This window comes from Schistocerca cancellata, chromosome 6 (genome assembly GCF_023864275.1).
Source record: "Schistocerca cancellata isolate TAMUIC-IGC-003103 chromosome 6, iqSchCanc2.1, whole genome shotgun sequence".
In the NCBI taxonomy this organism is placed as follows: Eukaryota; Metazoa; Arthropoda; class Insecta; order Orthoptera; family Acrididae; genus Schistocerca; species Schistocerca cancellata.
The window spans coordinates 655569454-655587886 of NC_064631.1; the positions used below are offsets into that span (position 1 = coordinate 655569454).

Sequence of the window (18433 nt, forward strand, 5' to 3'; positions counted from 1 at the left end):
TTCTTATGTATGGGACTGTATGTATGGAAGTGGTTGTTAAAAAAATAACAATAGATGTTTTGTGGAGTCAATAAAATAAGCATAGTCTCTGTTCTGTATTGGTCAACTTGTGTGTTAACTCTTGACCTTTCTTGAACCTGGCAATACAGGATCCTACCAATAAAGTTTGTGAGATTGCTCTCTATGCAGGCAGCATGTTGGGAAAAGGGCAAAAATAATACACAGAGAGAGGATAATGGGAGGAGTTAACTAATATTGATAAATGGTGGTCATTTAATGTTGAAATTTGATTGACATTTTTAATGAAGGCAAAAGTTAATGTACAATATTCAAATGACAGTTAATTTCCCATGTAAATAACTGGTGCCTAGATGTGAGTCAGTCAGTAATAGTTTTACCTTCTGACATAGTATTTGCCAACCTTTTGCAAAAGCAAATCGCAGCAAAACTGATGCATTATGGAGAGATCTTTTATGCAGTGCGTCAATTTAACAGTATATTTTCACAGCACAAAAAAATTACAAGAGAAAACCACCAAATAGAGCCCTTTAGCTTTGCAAACACGCAAATCAACACAACACCTGCAAATTTTGCTTCTATCAACCAATCATACCTCAGACTACACTACAGAACAAGCCATCACGACAGACAGCAAAGTAGCATAATAAATTAATATTGAGATATTAATACTGAGATGAACATTCCCAGTGTTCTGTTGTACCTCCAGAAAATTGTTTGCATGGTGTCATATGACCTGTGCTGTTAATTGGCTGATAGAAGCAAATCAAGTAAGTGCAATGTTGCTTTATGAATTGTGCGGTTTTTCTGTTTATGCTTGTGTACTAGGAAAATAAGCAGTTTAACTAGTATACCACAATAATGATGTCTCCAAAACACATCTGTTTTTACAGCTTTATTGTGTGAAAGTGTCTGGAAACACAACATTTTCAGATAAAACTGTTGCCTACTCTAAGTTAAAATGGTTCATTATTATGAGAAGGAATTCGTAATAATGAAAGTAGCAAATTTTTGGAAAACATGAAAACAAATACTTCGGGCAGAAGGAAGGAAACAATGAAATGCGCTACAACGCATTTTCAGACTAGGCTGCCAACTCGTGTGGCCACAGATCCATGCAAGTCTGTGTTCACAGCTCTAGGTTCTTGGTTCAACCCTAAAATAATGATGATGATGATCTGTATTAACTCTCAAGTGGGCGCACCAATTTTTGTAACACAAGCGGGCACGCGGCGCATTTTGTACACATTTAAAGAGTAGCTGTGCTCATGTTACCAAGGCAAACATGAACGAGCAAAATCAAAGTTTAATCTTAGTTTAATTAAAACAACAACAAAATAAACTTCCATTATATTAGCTAAATCACTGTTCAATGAAGAAAATAACAATAAATTTTCATTATATCACTCTGACGCTGGGACAAGTCTTACTCCACAGTAATGACACACTAAGCATTAGACAGCACACCTGCATCAGATCACAGTCAACCACTTATTAGATTTCTAATTATCTCGTACACAGCTGCCTCATTGTGGGGTTGTGCCACTAAGTGCGGAATCGGGACATTTTCCTGCACAAATTTTACATTTTTTCTCACCTAGCATGTTGTTTATTTTATATCACTGCTGCTCACTTGGGTGTATGACAGCACAACTTAACACTGGGCTAGCTGGAGCAATAATTAAGAAATAGGCATGTAAAGCAACAATGGAATGGTACGAGACTGTGTTATTTATGGTTGGCAATGGATAAAATATACCCAAGAACTTTTAACACTACAATCAATATTGTTACTAATTTGTACTGATTAATTCTGCATAATGTCAAGTGTATATTCTTTACTAAGTGATTTACATTTACTCTTTGCAAGTTAAGTCCTTTGTATTATTTGTAGGGAAGTGGTATTTTATTATGTATATTTGTGTTGACTTGTTAAATTGTTTAAACAATGAGATTTTTTAAAATATGTTTGCTGTCAACTATGTAATAACTGGTTCATACATAATATGGACTTTGTATTGTGTGAAGAGGAACCAAAAGTAGTTACCCTCTACAACGAAAATGAGTTGGCACACTAGGAAAAGGTGGATGTGGCACTCAGTCTGGGCAGCAAGTGAGAGAGCACAGTAGTCAGTCGGTAGCAAGTAACTGACGAGTAAACATCGCAGGTGCTGAGTGAGGCTTACAAGTGGAATGGAATGGCCTCAGATTTAATATGTGGCTGTAAAATGGTGCTCTCGATTTTGGAAAAGCTCTAAAAATGATATTAACAATGCCAAGAAGAGGTAAATAGAGCTAATTATTGCCAATGCAAAGACCACCTAACCGTCACAAGCTTGTCACCACAATTGCGCAACCACTTTGTCACACATACGAAAGGTCAGAACTGTATTACTGTATGAACCAGTAATGTGTTTGGTTCTGTGCTAACATGCACTTATCCATGTAGGATCCTCTCCTTTAAGTGATGAAATCCGAGAGCGTCCTTTGCATAAAAAGCATTAACAGTTTTATAGTGCATTTTATTAATATGTGGCAAAGTTATGCCAGTACTCTTAATGTGCAGGGTAAAATTTACTTGTTTTTCATACATATAAAACAGACTATTTACGTTTGAGTATTTTGAAACTTAACTAGAAAATGAACTAGAATATCAGTTTAGGAAAGATTATTACTTGGAAAACAAGTGTTCTAATGTCTCATGTTTTAAAGTTGTTTTCAAAACTACTTGCTTCACAAGGTGTTGGAGGATGCTTGCAGTAAAATTTTACTGGAGATCTATGATTTGTAGAGGTTATTGTCAGGGTAAAGAGTGTTACATTAGTAGAAACGTAATGATCTCAGATGAAAGAGTAACCCAATTCTACCTTAACAAAAAGGATAAACCAGATTAGTAGGTTTCTAGCTAATGATTCTTGCAGTGATTACTGAGAAGCAAAGGTAGAAGGTTTGTATTCTGTGTCTCCTTATTGCTTTTGTACAACAAATGTGTGTATTAATTGTACTTTATTATTATCATGTGCTATCTGGTCTTGTGTGGGTTGTGAAGAGCAAGTTTAGGCTATATTAGTTAAAGGCAAAAGTAATGATTAAAGTAAACAAGAAAAAGGGCTCATTTGCAACTATTGTGACTGCTTAACTGCTAAAGTGACAACTGCTGTTAACCACTGTATAATTTGTCCAACTGGGTGTGTTCATTGCACTTCACAGAACAGTATTTAACGAAAGTTTGTTTTGAATTGGTAAAAATAGGTTCTTTATAAATAATGCTTTTACATTATTATGCCTAATTAGGCTGGCGACCATATAACTATTTCAATTAAGAGTAATCAGTTACTGTTACTTTTTGCAAAATTATTTTCTTTTGCTAACTACCTACAGCTATTCTTACGAAATTAACGTTCGATACCAACTTTCCGTAAAGCAATCTCAGTCAATTTTCTAAACTTCTCTCAGAGGGTAACATTTACTGAAAGTTTAGGCCATATTTGGTAAATTTACTACCGCAGTAGTGTTATAAACTGGTCAAAAAAAAAAATTATTTTTTCCTGTCTCTAAAGTCAATATTTTATGTAAGATTAAACTATTTTACACTCAGCCTTTATAGTCTGGTGTGTTGTTTTTCAACTATGTTTGCTGCCCTGGAACTGCAGCAACATCACAAATGCTGTAACTAAAGGAACCCAATTTAATTCCATTTTTCACAACTACTAAGGAAAAACTGACTTCCAAATATTGGTTCTGTTGATATGATTGCCTTTTCTGTCTTATTTACCCCTATATGCTATACATACAGATTTTATTGAATGGGAAGCATCATAACAACATTAATAAAATAATACAAATAACATCTAAAATCCAATGTCACAATAAAAAGGTATAAATTACTTTAGAGTGTAGTTATCTGTGTTCCAAGAAACTTTTCAATGCTGATTCCAAAAATATTTCATTGTCACCAGTTAACATAGAAAACTGGAAGCTTTACTCACTTGGCAAGGCAAGACGTTCTCTTAGTCTTGTCCATGGTAAGATTAAGATGACAAGATAAACCTACAACAGAAATTGTAAACACATTAACAGTTTTTTGCAGCACACACCCTTCACTCTTTCAGACTGATGGGAGGTGGTGGTGGTGGTGGGTGGGGGGAGGGGGAGGGAGGGAAAGGCTACTGCATATAATGAGGATTTCAATAGCAGGCAGCAAGTAAGTAGAAGTTATTCTTTTAACATCTGGCACTGCACTACTACATGAAGATTAAAGCCATACTATTCTAAATACTGCAATTGCTCACAAATGCGTCACTGAGCATTCTCCAATCAACATTCTTCCATGGGCTTAAATTACATAACTAATAATGCCCTCTTCTCCATGGTCATTTGCCATTGTTTTTCTGTGCATCAGGTTACATGGTGTGCAAAATCTTTCAAAGTCTGTCTCCTCATTTCATTCACTCTTTAGGAGTAGACTGACATACTGTATCTGCAGACAGTTAATTTGACTCCACACACTCGTAATGACTTGATCCAATGATTGGTTATACACAGATTATGATGATGTATTTACAGTGGCCTATTTGGTCTGTTCCCTTATTCCACAAAAACTGCAATCACAGACATTGTTTGTTTTTTATTTATTTAGTGCAAAAGAATGTTCATGTACTCTAACACTAAAAATATACTTTACCTTTGCTTTAAATGTATAGCTTCACTCTTATGTCCAAAAACTCTTAAGGAGTACACAATTAAGGGAACTATATCATGTGTGGTTTGTACCATCTGCCATAAGAATAATAAGATTTTCTTGAATTCTGGAGAGCCTGTCTAAATCAAACTCTCTCCATAATCTAACCCCCTACCTCCCCTCAACAATCCAACTTTCACACAGCATTGAATTTGCTTTCACAGCTCTAGAAAGGATCTACACTACACTGTGGCTTGTGCTGAATTTTATTGCGTTTTGGCTGTAACATACATTGCGTAACGTACAGTTTATCATGTAAGAACAACCACATTAACCATCTAAGTTTAAACTCTAGGTACCCCAAATTTTTACTTAAGATGACAAAACTCTTCTCTTGACTCTATGGACAACTTAAGCTTTTCTCAAATACAAGGATAATTTATAAGTCCTTACAAAATATTACCTTACATGAATCCCAATGCCCTACATGCTAGATACTTTTAAGTAATTTTAATATACAAATAAATTATCTATGAACTGTTAACAACCCATTATTTTTAGTGTGTTTCTTACCAATGTAAATACAACCGAACTGGTAAACCAGAAAAGCATTCCTCCATGTCCAAATAAATTATAATCTTTAGACAGGATGTGGAAGCTCTCATCTGGTGAAACAATCTCTAGCACTCCTTGGGTAATTGTGAATCCTAATGATATGAAGGATGTCGCTAGCAACACATGGCGTATGCTGCTACGGCTGTCCAGATGACCTGCAAGCACAAATAAGAGGACATCAAGCTCAAATGTATGTTAATGACATACTCTATCACTTTAAAATGGCATACAAGACCAAAACCTAGGTCTAATTAAATAAACAACAATACAGCCAAATGGTGGTGTGTTCATTTAAAAATTATTGAATGACTATTGCACAGCAACATCAAAAACAAGTAAGAGTGTACTTCTGCAATCAGTGTCAAACGTCTGGTCTCACCATGAGCGTTAGCACAAGAAATCACGTTCACATTATAGTTCACCCCCCCCCCCCCCCCCCCCCGTCTGTCTGTCTGTCTGTCTGTCTGTCTGTGCGCGTGCGCGTGTGTCATAATTAGTGGTGTAAACACATAAGTTGAAAGTACACGATACTAGAAGCAAAAAACTCTCAGTAAACATATGGGCGAAAATGCATACCTTAAGAGCTACGAGCAATTTTTCATCTCCGATACTGTGAAGCAAATCTCTTCTACTGCAAGCTCCTTACTTTCCATACTTTGGGAAGTGATAATATGGACCAAAACAGGAAAAAAAAGGTCCAGTAAACATGTGCTCTAAAATGCAAACCTTAAGAGCTATCAGCACTTGTTCATCTTTGGTACTCTGGAACATAACTCTTCTAATGAAGAAGTTCTCATAACTTTTGAGGTATGCATTTTAGGGCTCATTATTATAAAAAAATTTTCCTTGTTTTGGTCCATGTTATCACTTCCCAAAATATGGAAAGCAAGGAACTTGCAGTAGAAGAGATTTGCTTCACAGTATCGAAGATGAAAAATTGCTCGTAGCTCTTAAGGTACACATTTTCGCCCCTTGTTAACTGAGAGTTTTTTGCTTCCAGTATCGTGTACTTTAAACTTACGTGTTTACACCATCAATTATGATACACCCTGTGTGTCTAATTCATTTTTTCCTTGCACTAAATAAAAACACAAACAAGCACTGTGTAAAGAGCAAAGCTGTGTAGGTGCCTTTAGATACTCTCATTAACTTCTCTTTCCATTATATGCATCACACTAAATTTACACAGCTACAAAATGAAAAGTGAATAATACTCTGAATGACTTTTAGCGGCTACTTAATAAGAACACAGTGGTGCCACACTTCCACTGACAGCACCAAAACTGCTACTGGAAACTGCAACCCAAGTCAAAGTCCGGTGCACAATTGGTGCAAATGAAATGCAAGAGGAAGTTTTCCTGGATTGCACTCAGAACATGTGGAATAGTAGTTACTTTAAAAGTTATACAGAAATGGTCATGTCTGTATTCTAGACCTATAACGAGAAGGTACAAAAGCTTTTATGAAAATAAAATGCAGCATTTAATGCTACAGATTCACAGTACAGACCCTTTTCATAGAAATTTTTTCTGACTGTCATTAATCGAATGGTCACCCCCATAAGGCTTCCTATGTATAGGGGTAGAGGTTTGACTTCATGATAATGTGTAATAATTTTGTTTTCCCTCTTCCTTGCCATAAGGGACTTGTATGACATGAAAAATATACCTCTGTTGCAGCGATTTGCAGTTAATTTTCAACAACAGATGCGACAATTTAATAGAACGGCTAAGCTCATCAATAGTTGACTACACAGTCCATACTTGGATCTGAAAAACAAAGACTGACAGCTAATTGTTTACAGGACAGCTACCACAGCAACAACAAATCACAGCATGAGTTTGGTCATAACTGCCCTGTGTGCAGTTGTAATATTGTTCTGTTAGCTCAGTTACCGATTATCAGTCGGCTACAGATGTCCATTGGTCTCTAACATAATTTGTGTTTGTTAGTTACAGGTTTCAGAGATAATTTTAACACTTCTTTTATTGAAATAATGTGGAACAAGTCAGTTTACAAGATAAATATACATGATTACTGTTAACATTAACACCTTTTTTGTCCTACTCAAGCAACTACATTAAAAAAAAATTCTTATATGCTTTGTTTCTCAGCATGATATGTTTCTTTTATGGAATGTGTGAAGCTAACTGTGAAACTGCTTAGGAAAGTGTTAAGACTATCGCAATCCTGCTAAGCAAACTCAGCACTGCTTGCTAATAAGGAATGTCCTCAATATGAAATCACACAGCTGCTGCTACTGGTACTAGAAACATATTGTGCTTGCACATAATGGCAAAATGAGAACATCCCCCTCCGCCTCAATCAATTTGTTATTCTGATCCAGGTATACACAATAGCATCAGTACGATCACAGAGTTTTTCTTATGATAACATTACTGAATTCTGGGAAGGGGATGGTACACTTGACAAGCCACTGATTGCAGTGCAATGAAACAAACTGATTGGGGACTACTCTAATGCAAATGTTGTAAAAGGGTTCAGGGTCGCTAGGTCTTAAGTTTCTGAATAAATAGCTATGGTAACACAATTTTGTATTATCATTCAAGCAGTTTCTCCTTGAATTTTATCTTCACAGTGCATCAGGTAATAAATGTCATAAAAGCATTGAAGAGACACAAATCTTCCGAATGAGACAGTTTGGCATATATGCACATTGTTTTTGCCTGATAGGTGACAGAAAAGAAACTAATTATATTCGTGAAAATGTCTGAGCATAATCAAAAATGGCTCTGAGCACTATAGGACTTAACATCTGTGGTCATCAGTCCCCTAGAACTTAGAACTACTTAAACCTAACTAACCTAAGGACATCACACACATCCATGCCCGAGGCAGGATTCGAACCTGCAACCGTAGCGGTCACGCAGTTCCAGACAGAAGCGCCTAGAACCGCTTGGCCACACCGGCCGGCTGAGCATAATCAGTTAACAGTAAGAGTGTGTCTTAATGATGATAAAAAGTAGAATGCATTATGATTATCTGTAACTGCATACCACGTTATTGTAAAAAAAAAAAAAAAAAAAAAAAAAAAAAAAAAAAAAAAGTATGAGGCAGAATTGCTAGACAGTACTTACCTTTAGAAGACAAAAACTGAGTACTGCCAATAGGCTCATATAAAAGTACATGCCCCTATTTTAGCTTTCAGAACTGTTAGTTCCTTCCTCGGGAGGGAGGAAGGTAGGGACAGGTTGGGGAGATTAAAAGGTAAGATAGATCACTCAGGCCCAAGGATGAGAGAGACCAGCTATTCTGATGATGACAGGAGACAAAAACCTTTCAGGTCTGAGTGACCCATCCTTAATTTTCTGCAAATTAACTTTTCTCCCCCAAGAAAGCAACTGTTAGTTCCGAAAGCCAGGATAGTGCCATATTTCCATATGTGCCTGTTGGCAGTACTGAAATGTGTCACCTCCTAAAAGTATTGACCAGTAATTCTGTTTCAAAATTTTGTTGTTTATTCTTGCTTACATTATTATATTATCCTGTAATTATTGCACAAAGTAAAGGGTGGTGAAATACAGGGGTTTCCCTCATGGAATGGGTGCCCACAGTCACTACACAGAGGGTCTCCTGTACAGCAGGAAGACATATGCTCAAAACACAAGCACCAAAAGCACCTTATCGGTGAGGGTATCCCCTTCAAAAGACAGAATGAAGGTGCCAGTATCGGTGTGGTTGTCTTTGTGACCCTTCTGCAAAAGTCGAACAAAACGAACACCGACACGCTCCAGATTAGGCCGGAGTTTCTCATCAGTTTGCAGGGTGAGGTCCCTATGAAAAATCACTCCCTGGACCATCTGATCAGGTTAAATAAATAAATAAATAAATAAATATTCAGAGATTGGTGAGTAGTAATAGACACTGGGACATTGCCAAGATGATCACAAGCACGAAGAGCTGCAGATTGGGTGGCAGAAGCAGCTTTGATCAACAAGACGCCAGACAGCATCTTAGTAAGAGACTCCACTTTACCAAACTCGTCCTCTATATTCTCCACAAAAGATGGCAGTGAATGTGTCCCCATCTGTCCTAGTACTGACGAGATAGTGGGGAAAGTATTACATTCTCCCCCCCATGTGGAAGCTAAGGAAGGGAAGGGAAGGGAAGCAGCACTCAAGAGCTTTCACCATTCGAAGAGACGGCTGTTTGAGAACTGCCAGATTTTTGCAGCTTGATACGCTTCATGCGCCAAGGATTCACCCTGATGCCACTCACTATGATCAGAGGCTCTCCCCAAAGGTGCCACCCAGCCACAGCAAGGGCCGCTTGGCATGGGGGCCGTTGCCGGGAGTTCCAATACTTCAAGAACACAAGCAACCACCCCTTGGCATACAAGTGGAAGGAACAGCTCAGGTATCAGTATTGTGCACCACAACGACTGGCTGCATGTTCTGGTGACCTAGCAGGGTAGAAGGGGGGAGGGGCTACAGCAGGGGGTTGGGGGAGGAATCCACACCACAGATGCTAGGGAGGGAGTTCTTCCCCCAAATGGCTCACACTAAAAACAGAAAATTTAAAGTGGAGGTCAACCCTCAAGCGGGGACCATAATGCCAAAAAGGATGAAATAACAGGCAGAAGGAACAAAATTGCAAGCAATAAAGGGAACCAGGTGGATAGCCAGATCGATATAAATTGGAACACAGAGAGGGGAAGGAGGGGGCAACTGGAAAGGAGTGAGTAATGGAAGGGAAGGCAGGGTGAAGAAAAATGCAGCCACGGAAAGAAGAATGGGCTGCAACAGCTCAGGGCCTCCGTGTGCCACGCATGAACTCACAAAAGAACCTTGAGCCCCCTGGGCGGAGAGGTGCTATTACCTTCCCCTCCCTACCTCAACCTCCTCTTTATCCCCCACCACCCATACAGTTTCTCCTATCATACACTGCTGCTCGCAGTCTGGTCTCAGCAGGAAGAGACAGTGGTCATTTGTGTGTGAGTTGTGTTTGCGTGAATGTGTGTGTGTGTGTGTGTGTGTGTGTGTGTGTGTGTGTGTGTGTGTGTGTGTACCGGTATGTTGTCTAATTCAGAAGAAGGACTTTTGGCCGAAAGCTTACTTGTTTAACAGACTTTTTTGTTGTGCCTGTCTGTGACTCAGCATCTCCTATGTTCAGTAGCACAGTCATAATATTGTCAAAGTCTCAGGGAACAGTTTTTCTGCCTATGTTTATGTAATTTATTTAACGTTAGACCAGAGTTTCAAACACACAGTACATTTTGTACATCACAGTTACTTAAGAAATAATGATTTTAATATGGCAACTAGCATTAAAATGATCTAAGTGTCTGAAATGACATTGTGAGTGAATTAAAACTGACTATGAACTAATACAGTTACATGGTGTATACGTGGACAAGGAAAAAAAAAATTCCCAGATCTCCCGGTTAAAAATACATTTTCTCCCAGGTGAAAATACACTTTCTCCATGTTAAGTGACAGTATACTTTCCCTCGAAACTGTAAAACTTATTTTTTGAATGGATACAGTTTTATACAGCAGCGTAGAAATTCCCAGCACTTTAGAAAATGAAACTCAGGGGGGGAAAAAAAACACGTTTTGGAAAGATCTTTGACATGCAGCAACATGTGCACTGCATATTTTCATATTACGAAAATATAAATTTGAATTCCAACAACAGGAAAAGTTAACAGTTTAAATTAATAGACACAGTGTTGCTACAAGAAAAGCAAAGATTTTGCATATAATATTTGTCTTTAAGATTAATAAGCTACAATAGAAGCTAAGCTTTCACATATAATGTTGATCTGTTTAGCGGATGTTACACTTTGAGATATATCACACAAAAACGCCAGTACAATTTTTGATACCGACATAAATCTCTGATGATCTGCACTTTAAATTCTTCTAGATGGCTTGTCATCAAAAAGTTGATTTTTAAAAAGAGAGCAAATGCTATGTTGTTTAAGAAATTCATCTTACATTTTCGCACATAGTTCATCTTGTGTAAAAGGAAATTTACTTTGAAAATAATGCTTTTTGAACAACAATTCGCAATACTTTCCTGTGACCTGTTAGAAATACATTCATTTCAGCCAGGGAGCGCCAGATAAGAAGCGTCACTGCACTTGAGCGCCTACGGTGACATAGGAAGCCCTTATGTTCGAATGTATTAAGATCTTACATTATGTCATAAAAGAAAAAAGACGTAAGAGGATACTCCAAGAGCATCAGAATTTTGTGAACCATACTAAAATGCATAGTTCGCCTTACAGTGCACATTCGTATGTCCAAATTCCCAATGACGTAGGGTTTGACCTGATATGAAGCTTTTCAGTGTGGTTTTCGGGACGTAAATTTTCTTGGAGTACCAGTAGTGTATTATCTCATGTTTGGCTCTTTATTACGGTGTAATGCCATATGTGCTAGAAGAGGAAAACGTGCACCTGAAATGCGGCGAACAGTTGAAACTAGCCAATAGTGTGGAATTGAACACTTCGTTTCAAATAAATTGACTGCCTCAGCAGGAAAGCTTAATAAAAGCCAAATTTCTTTAGCAAACCGACAAAAATAGCATTGTTGTGCTGCAAGGCAATTAATGCTTGACTGTCAGAAAAGGTGGAAATAAAACAAAATCTGAAACTAGTAACATATTTTAGCCTTCCGTAATTATGTGAATGTATTTTAATTCATTTGATAGCTCCCAGCACAGAAATCCGTCTTGTTTTCATCTGACGTGAGAGCATTAAACGAAGAGGAAACAGAAAAATTCTTTCCATGTAGGCTTTCACGGCCGGCGTCTTTATCAGTAAACTCTTCCGGGCTAAGTTGCCGTGGTCGATCTGTAGAAAAATTCTTTCTTACCTATTAGTCGTTCTAGATGTGATGAGGATGCCCCTGGCAGAGACATCATGTACACTATGCACGTATTCAAAAATCAACTTATAATTCATTCAGAAATAAACTTGGAATGTGTTCAAAATTCAGCAGGGGTGCATTTCAAAATCATATGAATAATTGATAGACTGATGTGCGCTGGATGCTAGGTGCCTTGTGAAACAAGGTTTTTTTCCCCTCAATAATATGAATTTACCCCCTTCCCCCGAAATTGCCGCCCAGATCAGATACCCCGGTTTGCCCCCAGCCCCTCACTAGATACGGGCCTGCTGTGCATGCACGAGTCTGGCAGCTTGGGCGCGCCAGTAAAATTGTTCCGGGTACCGTGTGGCTGGTTGCTGCTACTGCTGCTTACACAGCCAACAGCCACATTTCTGTAGCCAGAAGCAGGAGAAGGTACTACTCACGCACGACTCAACTGCGCGTGTGCATGAGCCCGCTTGTAACTGAGTAAATGAGTCTAACGTAAACAGTTGTGACGTCACGCTCATTGGAGGCAATTCGTTGTTATGAAGCATTGCATAGTCTTCCGAAAGCATTTGACATATTTTGCTGTTGGCAGAAGCTTGTACGAGCACTGTGTTATTTTATATTGCACATTTTCTTTGCAATTTAAGTTTTATTTTCATTTTTTTCTCTCGTTCATGTTTTAATGCTGCAGTACTATTCTGCAGTAGTGGGATACAGTAATATCCTTTGTTAGAGTATCAGTTCTTACCAGTCAAAATTACAAAAATTTAACTGAAAACAAGAACAACAAAAAATTCCCAGAATTCTAAAAAATTCCCGGGTTTTTCCTGGATCTCCCAGTTCGTATACACCCTGAGTTAATATTGCCACAGCTACTGCCACTAATAGTGGTAGTACTAGTAGTAGTAGCAGTAATAGTAAGACAACAACAAAACTAATGATAGATGTTAACTAATACAGCAAGTTCTGGGGAAAGGAAATTTAAGGAGACTGCATAAGCTAAGAATACTGGGAAATAAGGAAAAGGGTGTAGAGAAACAATGGTTATCCTTATTGTTGCTTTAGAGATATACCTTAACTGTCTTCTGAAGCTGGAGATGTTATTCACTTCCCCAATCTAATGCAGGAAATTATTACAGAATCCTATACCTGTTCTGAGGACTGTGAGAAAATGGCTGAATGACAGAGTGGGACAGAAAGGCTTTTGCTCTGATGGGAGTGGTTGTTTCTGCATGTTGTTCAGACAAGAACAGAGGTTGAGGAGACATATGAGGGACAATGTTCATTGACAAGACAGTCGAGAAGACAGAGGGTATGGAAATGTCTGCACCTGTCAGCAGGCAACCACAATAGCTGTGCATATGATGGTGAAATGTGATCGAAACAGTCAAACATCACAAATACACTGAACAGCCAAAGAAAGTGCTACCCCTTCCCAATATCGTGTTAGGCACCCGGAACACACACAAGTGCCGCAACATGATGTGGGGTGGATTCAACTAATGTCTGAAGTAGAAGTGGAAGGAACTGACACCATGGATACTGTAGGGATGTCCATAAATCTGTAAGAGTACGAGGGGGTGGAGATCTCTTCTGAACAGCTCACTGCAAGGCATCCCAGATATGCTCAATAATGTCATTGTCTCACCAGTTTGGTGGCCAGCCCAAGTGTTCAAACTCAGGAGAGAGTTTCTGGAGCCACTCTATAGCAATTCTGGATGTGTGGGGGTTGAATTGTCCTGCTGGAATTGCCCAAGTCTGTCAGAATGCACAATGGACATGAATGGATGTAGGTGATCAGACAGGATGCTTATGTACGTGTCACCTGTCAGTCACATCTAGATGTATCAGGGGTCCCATATCACTCAAACTGCACATGCTCCACACCATTTCAGAGCCTCCACCATCTTGAACAGTCCACTGCTGACATGCAGGGTTCACCGATTCATGAGGTTGTCTCCATACGCGTACACGTCCGTCCACTCTATACAATTTGAATCAAGACTTGTCCAACCAGACAACATGTTTCCAGTCACCAACAGTCCAATGTCGGTGTTGCTGGGTCCAGGCAAGGCGTAAAGCTTTGTGTCATGTAGTCATCAAGTGTACACAAGTGGGCCTTCAGCTCCAAAAGCTCATATCGATGATGTTTCATTGAATGGTTCACATGCTGACACTTGTCGATGGCCCAGTATCGAAATCTGCAGCAATTTGTGGTAAGGTTGCACTTCTGCCACACTGAACAATTCTCTTCAGTCATCACTGGTCCCATTCTTGCAAGATCTTTTTCGAGCTGCAGTGATGTCGGAGATATTCACAGGTCACTCGTGAAATGGTTGTATGGGAAAATCCCCATTTCATCGCTACCTCAGAGATGGTGTGTCACATCGCTCACACGCCAACTAACACCACATTCAAACTCACTTAAATCTTGATAACTTGCCATTGTAGTAGCAGTAAACAATCAACAACTGCGCCAGACACTTGTTGTCTCATATAGGCACTGCCGACCTCAGCACCATTTTCTGCCTGTTTACATATCTCTGTATTTGAATACATATGCCAATATCAGTTTCTTTGGAGCTTTGGTGTATAATGAACACAGGTATTCATAACCAGACCCAGGTGCCATGAGCTTTCCTGAGTAAGGCATTGCAGGATAACATTGCTCTGCTCTAATCAATAGCTGCAAGTATAAGCGTTTGTTGTACAAGGTTTGTTTTCACGTCGAGAGGGGAGAGCCATAGTCTGTGCTTAGTTGTCTGACGTATGGTTTCAGATGGTGGCTATTCAACAGACACCAGGACCTTCTAATGTGAAAGAGTCGAAGAATGAGAAATTCACTAATGATCAATTAAAGAACAAATGAGACTTTCATTAATGATGAATTAAAGAGCAGATGTGAATTTAGTGACGAAGTTTAGAGACAACAAATAGGAGGATGATGATTGGATTCACCAGAATGCAAAAACTCTGTATAATTATGATAGTGTGGAAGCAGAACTTTCAAATACATTTCAAACAATTGAATTCCTGCCGGCAAAAATGTTGTAACCCTCATTTCTCTAAGAAATTTTTTTGTCACGTATAAACGTTGCATGTGCCAAGAGTAAGGCGTGTATGAAGTTATGTTGGCAAACATGTACATTAAGCGCCATTTTTCGTCTGTTTCCTATTCGTCATGAGGCGGTCGGATGCAGAAACGTTGTAAACATGGAGCAAGAACGTTGTGTGATTAAGTCAGAGCATGTGCGAAGATATAAATAGGGGCCAGAAATGGAAAATTAAGTACCGTATTTACTCGAATCTAAGCCGCACTTTTTTTCCGGTTTTTGTAATCCAAAAAACCGCCTGCGGCTTAGAATCGAGTGCAAAGTACACGGAAGTTCTCAAAAATGTTGGTAGGTGGCGCCACAACTAACTTCTGCCATCAAATATATGTAGCGCTACAACAGGCATGTTTTTCAGGCACAAAGATAAATACTGGCGCCAAAACCTCTTCGTCAGTAAATAAATTTAAAAAAAAAGGTGGAAAATGAGCTTCTTTCTCCGCCCCGAGTTTCGACCACTGCACTTTCATACATTATCCAACGAAGTAAATAGAAATTTCGTATTGTTCATCTTCTAGCAGCATTTCAATGTACTACGAAAATCTGACTGGCAAAACTGTTTGGGATGTTTGTCAATATAGGAAACTCTATGTCCTGAATTTTTTCCTACCTGTGAGAAGAGATGGTTGCTACTAGGAACTTTTATGAATTGTGAATCACATGCAGTATTCTCTTCACAATAAGAATAATACAAATATAAACATTTTGCCATGTATTCTTTCGTGTTTGCTGCTGTCTCATTTAAATCCTGTCTGCCTAACAGACAACAGCAAACACGGAAGAATACACATATCATGTCATGTTCGTCATATTCGTATTATTCTTATGCCTAATAGTGATACAGTCAGAAATGAAGCACGGCAATTGACTAGATTTTTAAATCTAAGATGATTCTAATTTCTGTGCAGAATATAATGTACTAAAGAGGCGTCTGCAAAGATTTTCAAATGGTGAAAAATGTTCGCTAAACTCTCGTTCAGAACATCTTCCATCATATGCAGTCTATTATTTGGTTCTTGTTGATCATTATCAAATAAAGCAGCAGTGTAAGTAACCTCCCACAAGAGCAAGCCACGCCGCGAGCGGCGACAGGCCGTAAACACTCATTATCAGAATGCGACAAACAATGCAAGACACAGTACAGTAATGCATTTTCAGCTTAGAGTGACGTAAACACATAGCGGCACTTATCAGATCAAAGAAAAATAAGCAATCAATTCAAACCAGACGAAGCACGTGAAAAAGGAAGAGTATCCGTATAAATACGGACGGAGCGCCTGATGCATAGCAATGGCTACCTGTAAAGCTTAACTGCTAAGCTTACGACTCGAACCAAACTACTGTAGCTGTATCGTCATTCATTCGACCTAAATTGTGTCTCATATTATAATGGACCAACATTGTTTCGATTTGGAGGTGCGGCATAAAACTTTTATCTACCCTTGAATTTCGAGTCTCAAATTTCGGGTGCGGCTTAGATTCGGGAAATTTTTTTTTCCTTTATTTCAAGTCTCATTTTTAAGGTGCGGCTTAGATTCGAGTAAATACGGTATAGTGAATGGAAGAGGAATGTGAAGAAACACAAATGGAATTCGGGGCAACCATATTTGGCCCACAATAGCAAACAAGTGGGTGCGTAAACGCTGTATGCCAATATAACACAATATTTCTGTGAAATAGGAGATTCCATCTTCGGCGTTAATGTGGTTAACCCCTTTATAACTCCCTTTACAGATTGCTACCTGCAAATGTAGATACCAGTGTAACACAAAAAATGGAGGACAACAGAGCTGTTTCAAGAATTCTACACTTTATAAACTATAAAGCACAAACCAGACAATTGGCTTCGTTGAAATAGTAGACATCAAACGTAGGGAGACGGAGACCATTTCGCGCAGACACTGCACATTCAAGTACTTTTTAAGAGGAGCAGAAAAATTGCAGGTATGTCAAAAAATGTTGTGCATGGTATATAGGATTACAGCTAGACGTGTAGAAATGCTTCAACGGAAGATGAAATGTGGTGTGCCATTAGAAGACAGAAGGGGTAAGCATGTGAATCGTCCAAATAAGCTGCAGGACAGCTTGAAGGACGTGATAAGAACCCACACTGAGAAGCTACAAAAAAACAAGAAAGCCACTACTCAAGACATAAGAATGAAAAGCTCTGCCTGAGATCCGATTTGAATATTTCTAAACTTTGCCGACTCTTTAAAGAAGATAATCCAACAGAACAGTGCAATGAAAAAGCTTACAGAGATATTTTAAGGGGACAATACAATTTTTGCTTTGGAGTACCACATTCAGATTCATGTGGGTATTGTGACACTGTTCCTGTAGTTAGTTAACAGTAAAAATGAAACAGAGAGAAAGAAAATCGACGAAGAAAGCAAACTGCACCATTAACATGCAGAAGTAGCATATTCAATGCTGGAGAAGGATACAGCTAAAGCTAAAGCAAACGAAACCTATGTTGTGATATGCACAGACCTCCAACAGGTGCTGTATTGTCCTACCCTTTCCCATTCTGCAGTTTTCGATCAACATCAGCTGTCAACCTATTATCAGGCAATACAGAACGTTGGTGACGATAAGGTGTGCATGTGTGTGTGGTCTGAAACTGTTGCTAAGTGGGGATCAGCAGAAATTAATTCTGAAGTATGTAACATCTACATTTTCAGTACTAAACCCATGTGAAGAAAGAACTTTAGTGGTGTGGTCAGATTGATGTACAGGACAGAACAATAACTGGAAAACCATTGTTTTGTATCAATATCTTCTGCACATGAAGTATTTCACCTCTGTGGAGCAAAAGTTTCTTATCACAGGACACAGCTTTTTGCCTTGTGGCAGGGATTTTGCATTAATTGAGAGAAATAATAAGAGCTACTCTGTATATGAACCATTTGAATGGGTTCAGGTAATATCTACTGCATGACCAAACAACTAGTTTCTGGTTTGTTACATGGGGTAGGACAATTTTATTGATTTAAGTAGTATTGAAAAGCACGTCCGCAAAGATCAAAACGCAAAATAACGGATTATGTTTGGATGAAGATATCTTTAAGACTCCCCAACAGTACTTCAGTACTGCAAGAGCCACAACTACTTGCAGCCTTGGTATTCAGCAAACTTAGCAAAATGCTCCAGGGGTAAAATAGTAT

The 18433-nt window shown here is 38.7% G+C and overlaps 1 protein-coding gene across 2 annotated transcripts in view; it reads right to left on the reverse strand.

Moving 5' to 3' along the window:
• LOC126191007 (transmembrane protein adipocyte-associated 1 homolog) overlaps window positions 1-18433 on the reverse strand; it is a 128055-nt gene that overhangs the window by 43038 nt on the left and 66584 nt on the right. For both annotated transcript variants that reach the window (XM_049931688.1, XM_049931687.1), the window contains exons 5-6: window positions 5273-5469; window positions 4008-4068 (exon numbers count right to left, since the gene is read on the reverse strand). In XM_049931688.1, the coding sequence (XP_049787645.1) occupies window positions 4008-4068; window positions 5273-5469 (258 nt within the window). The remainder of the gene's footprint in view (window positions 1-4007; window positions 4069-5272; window positions 5470-18433) is intronic.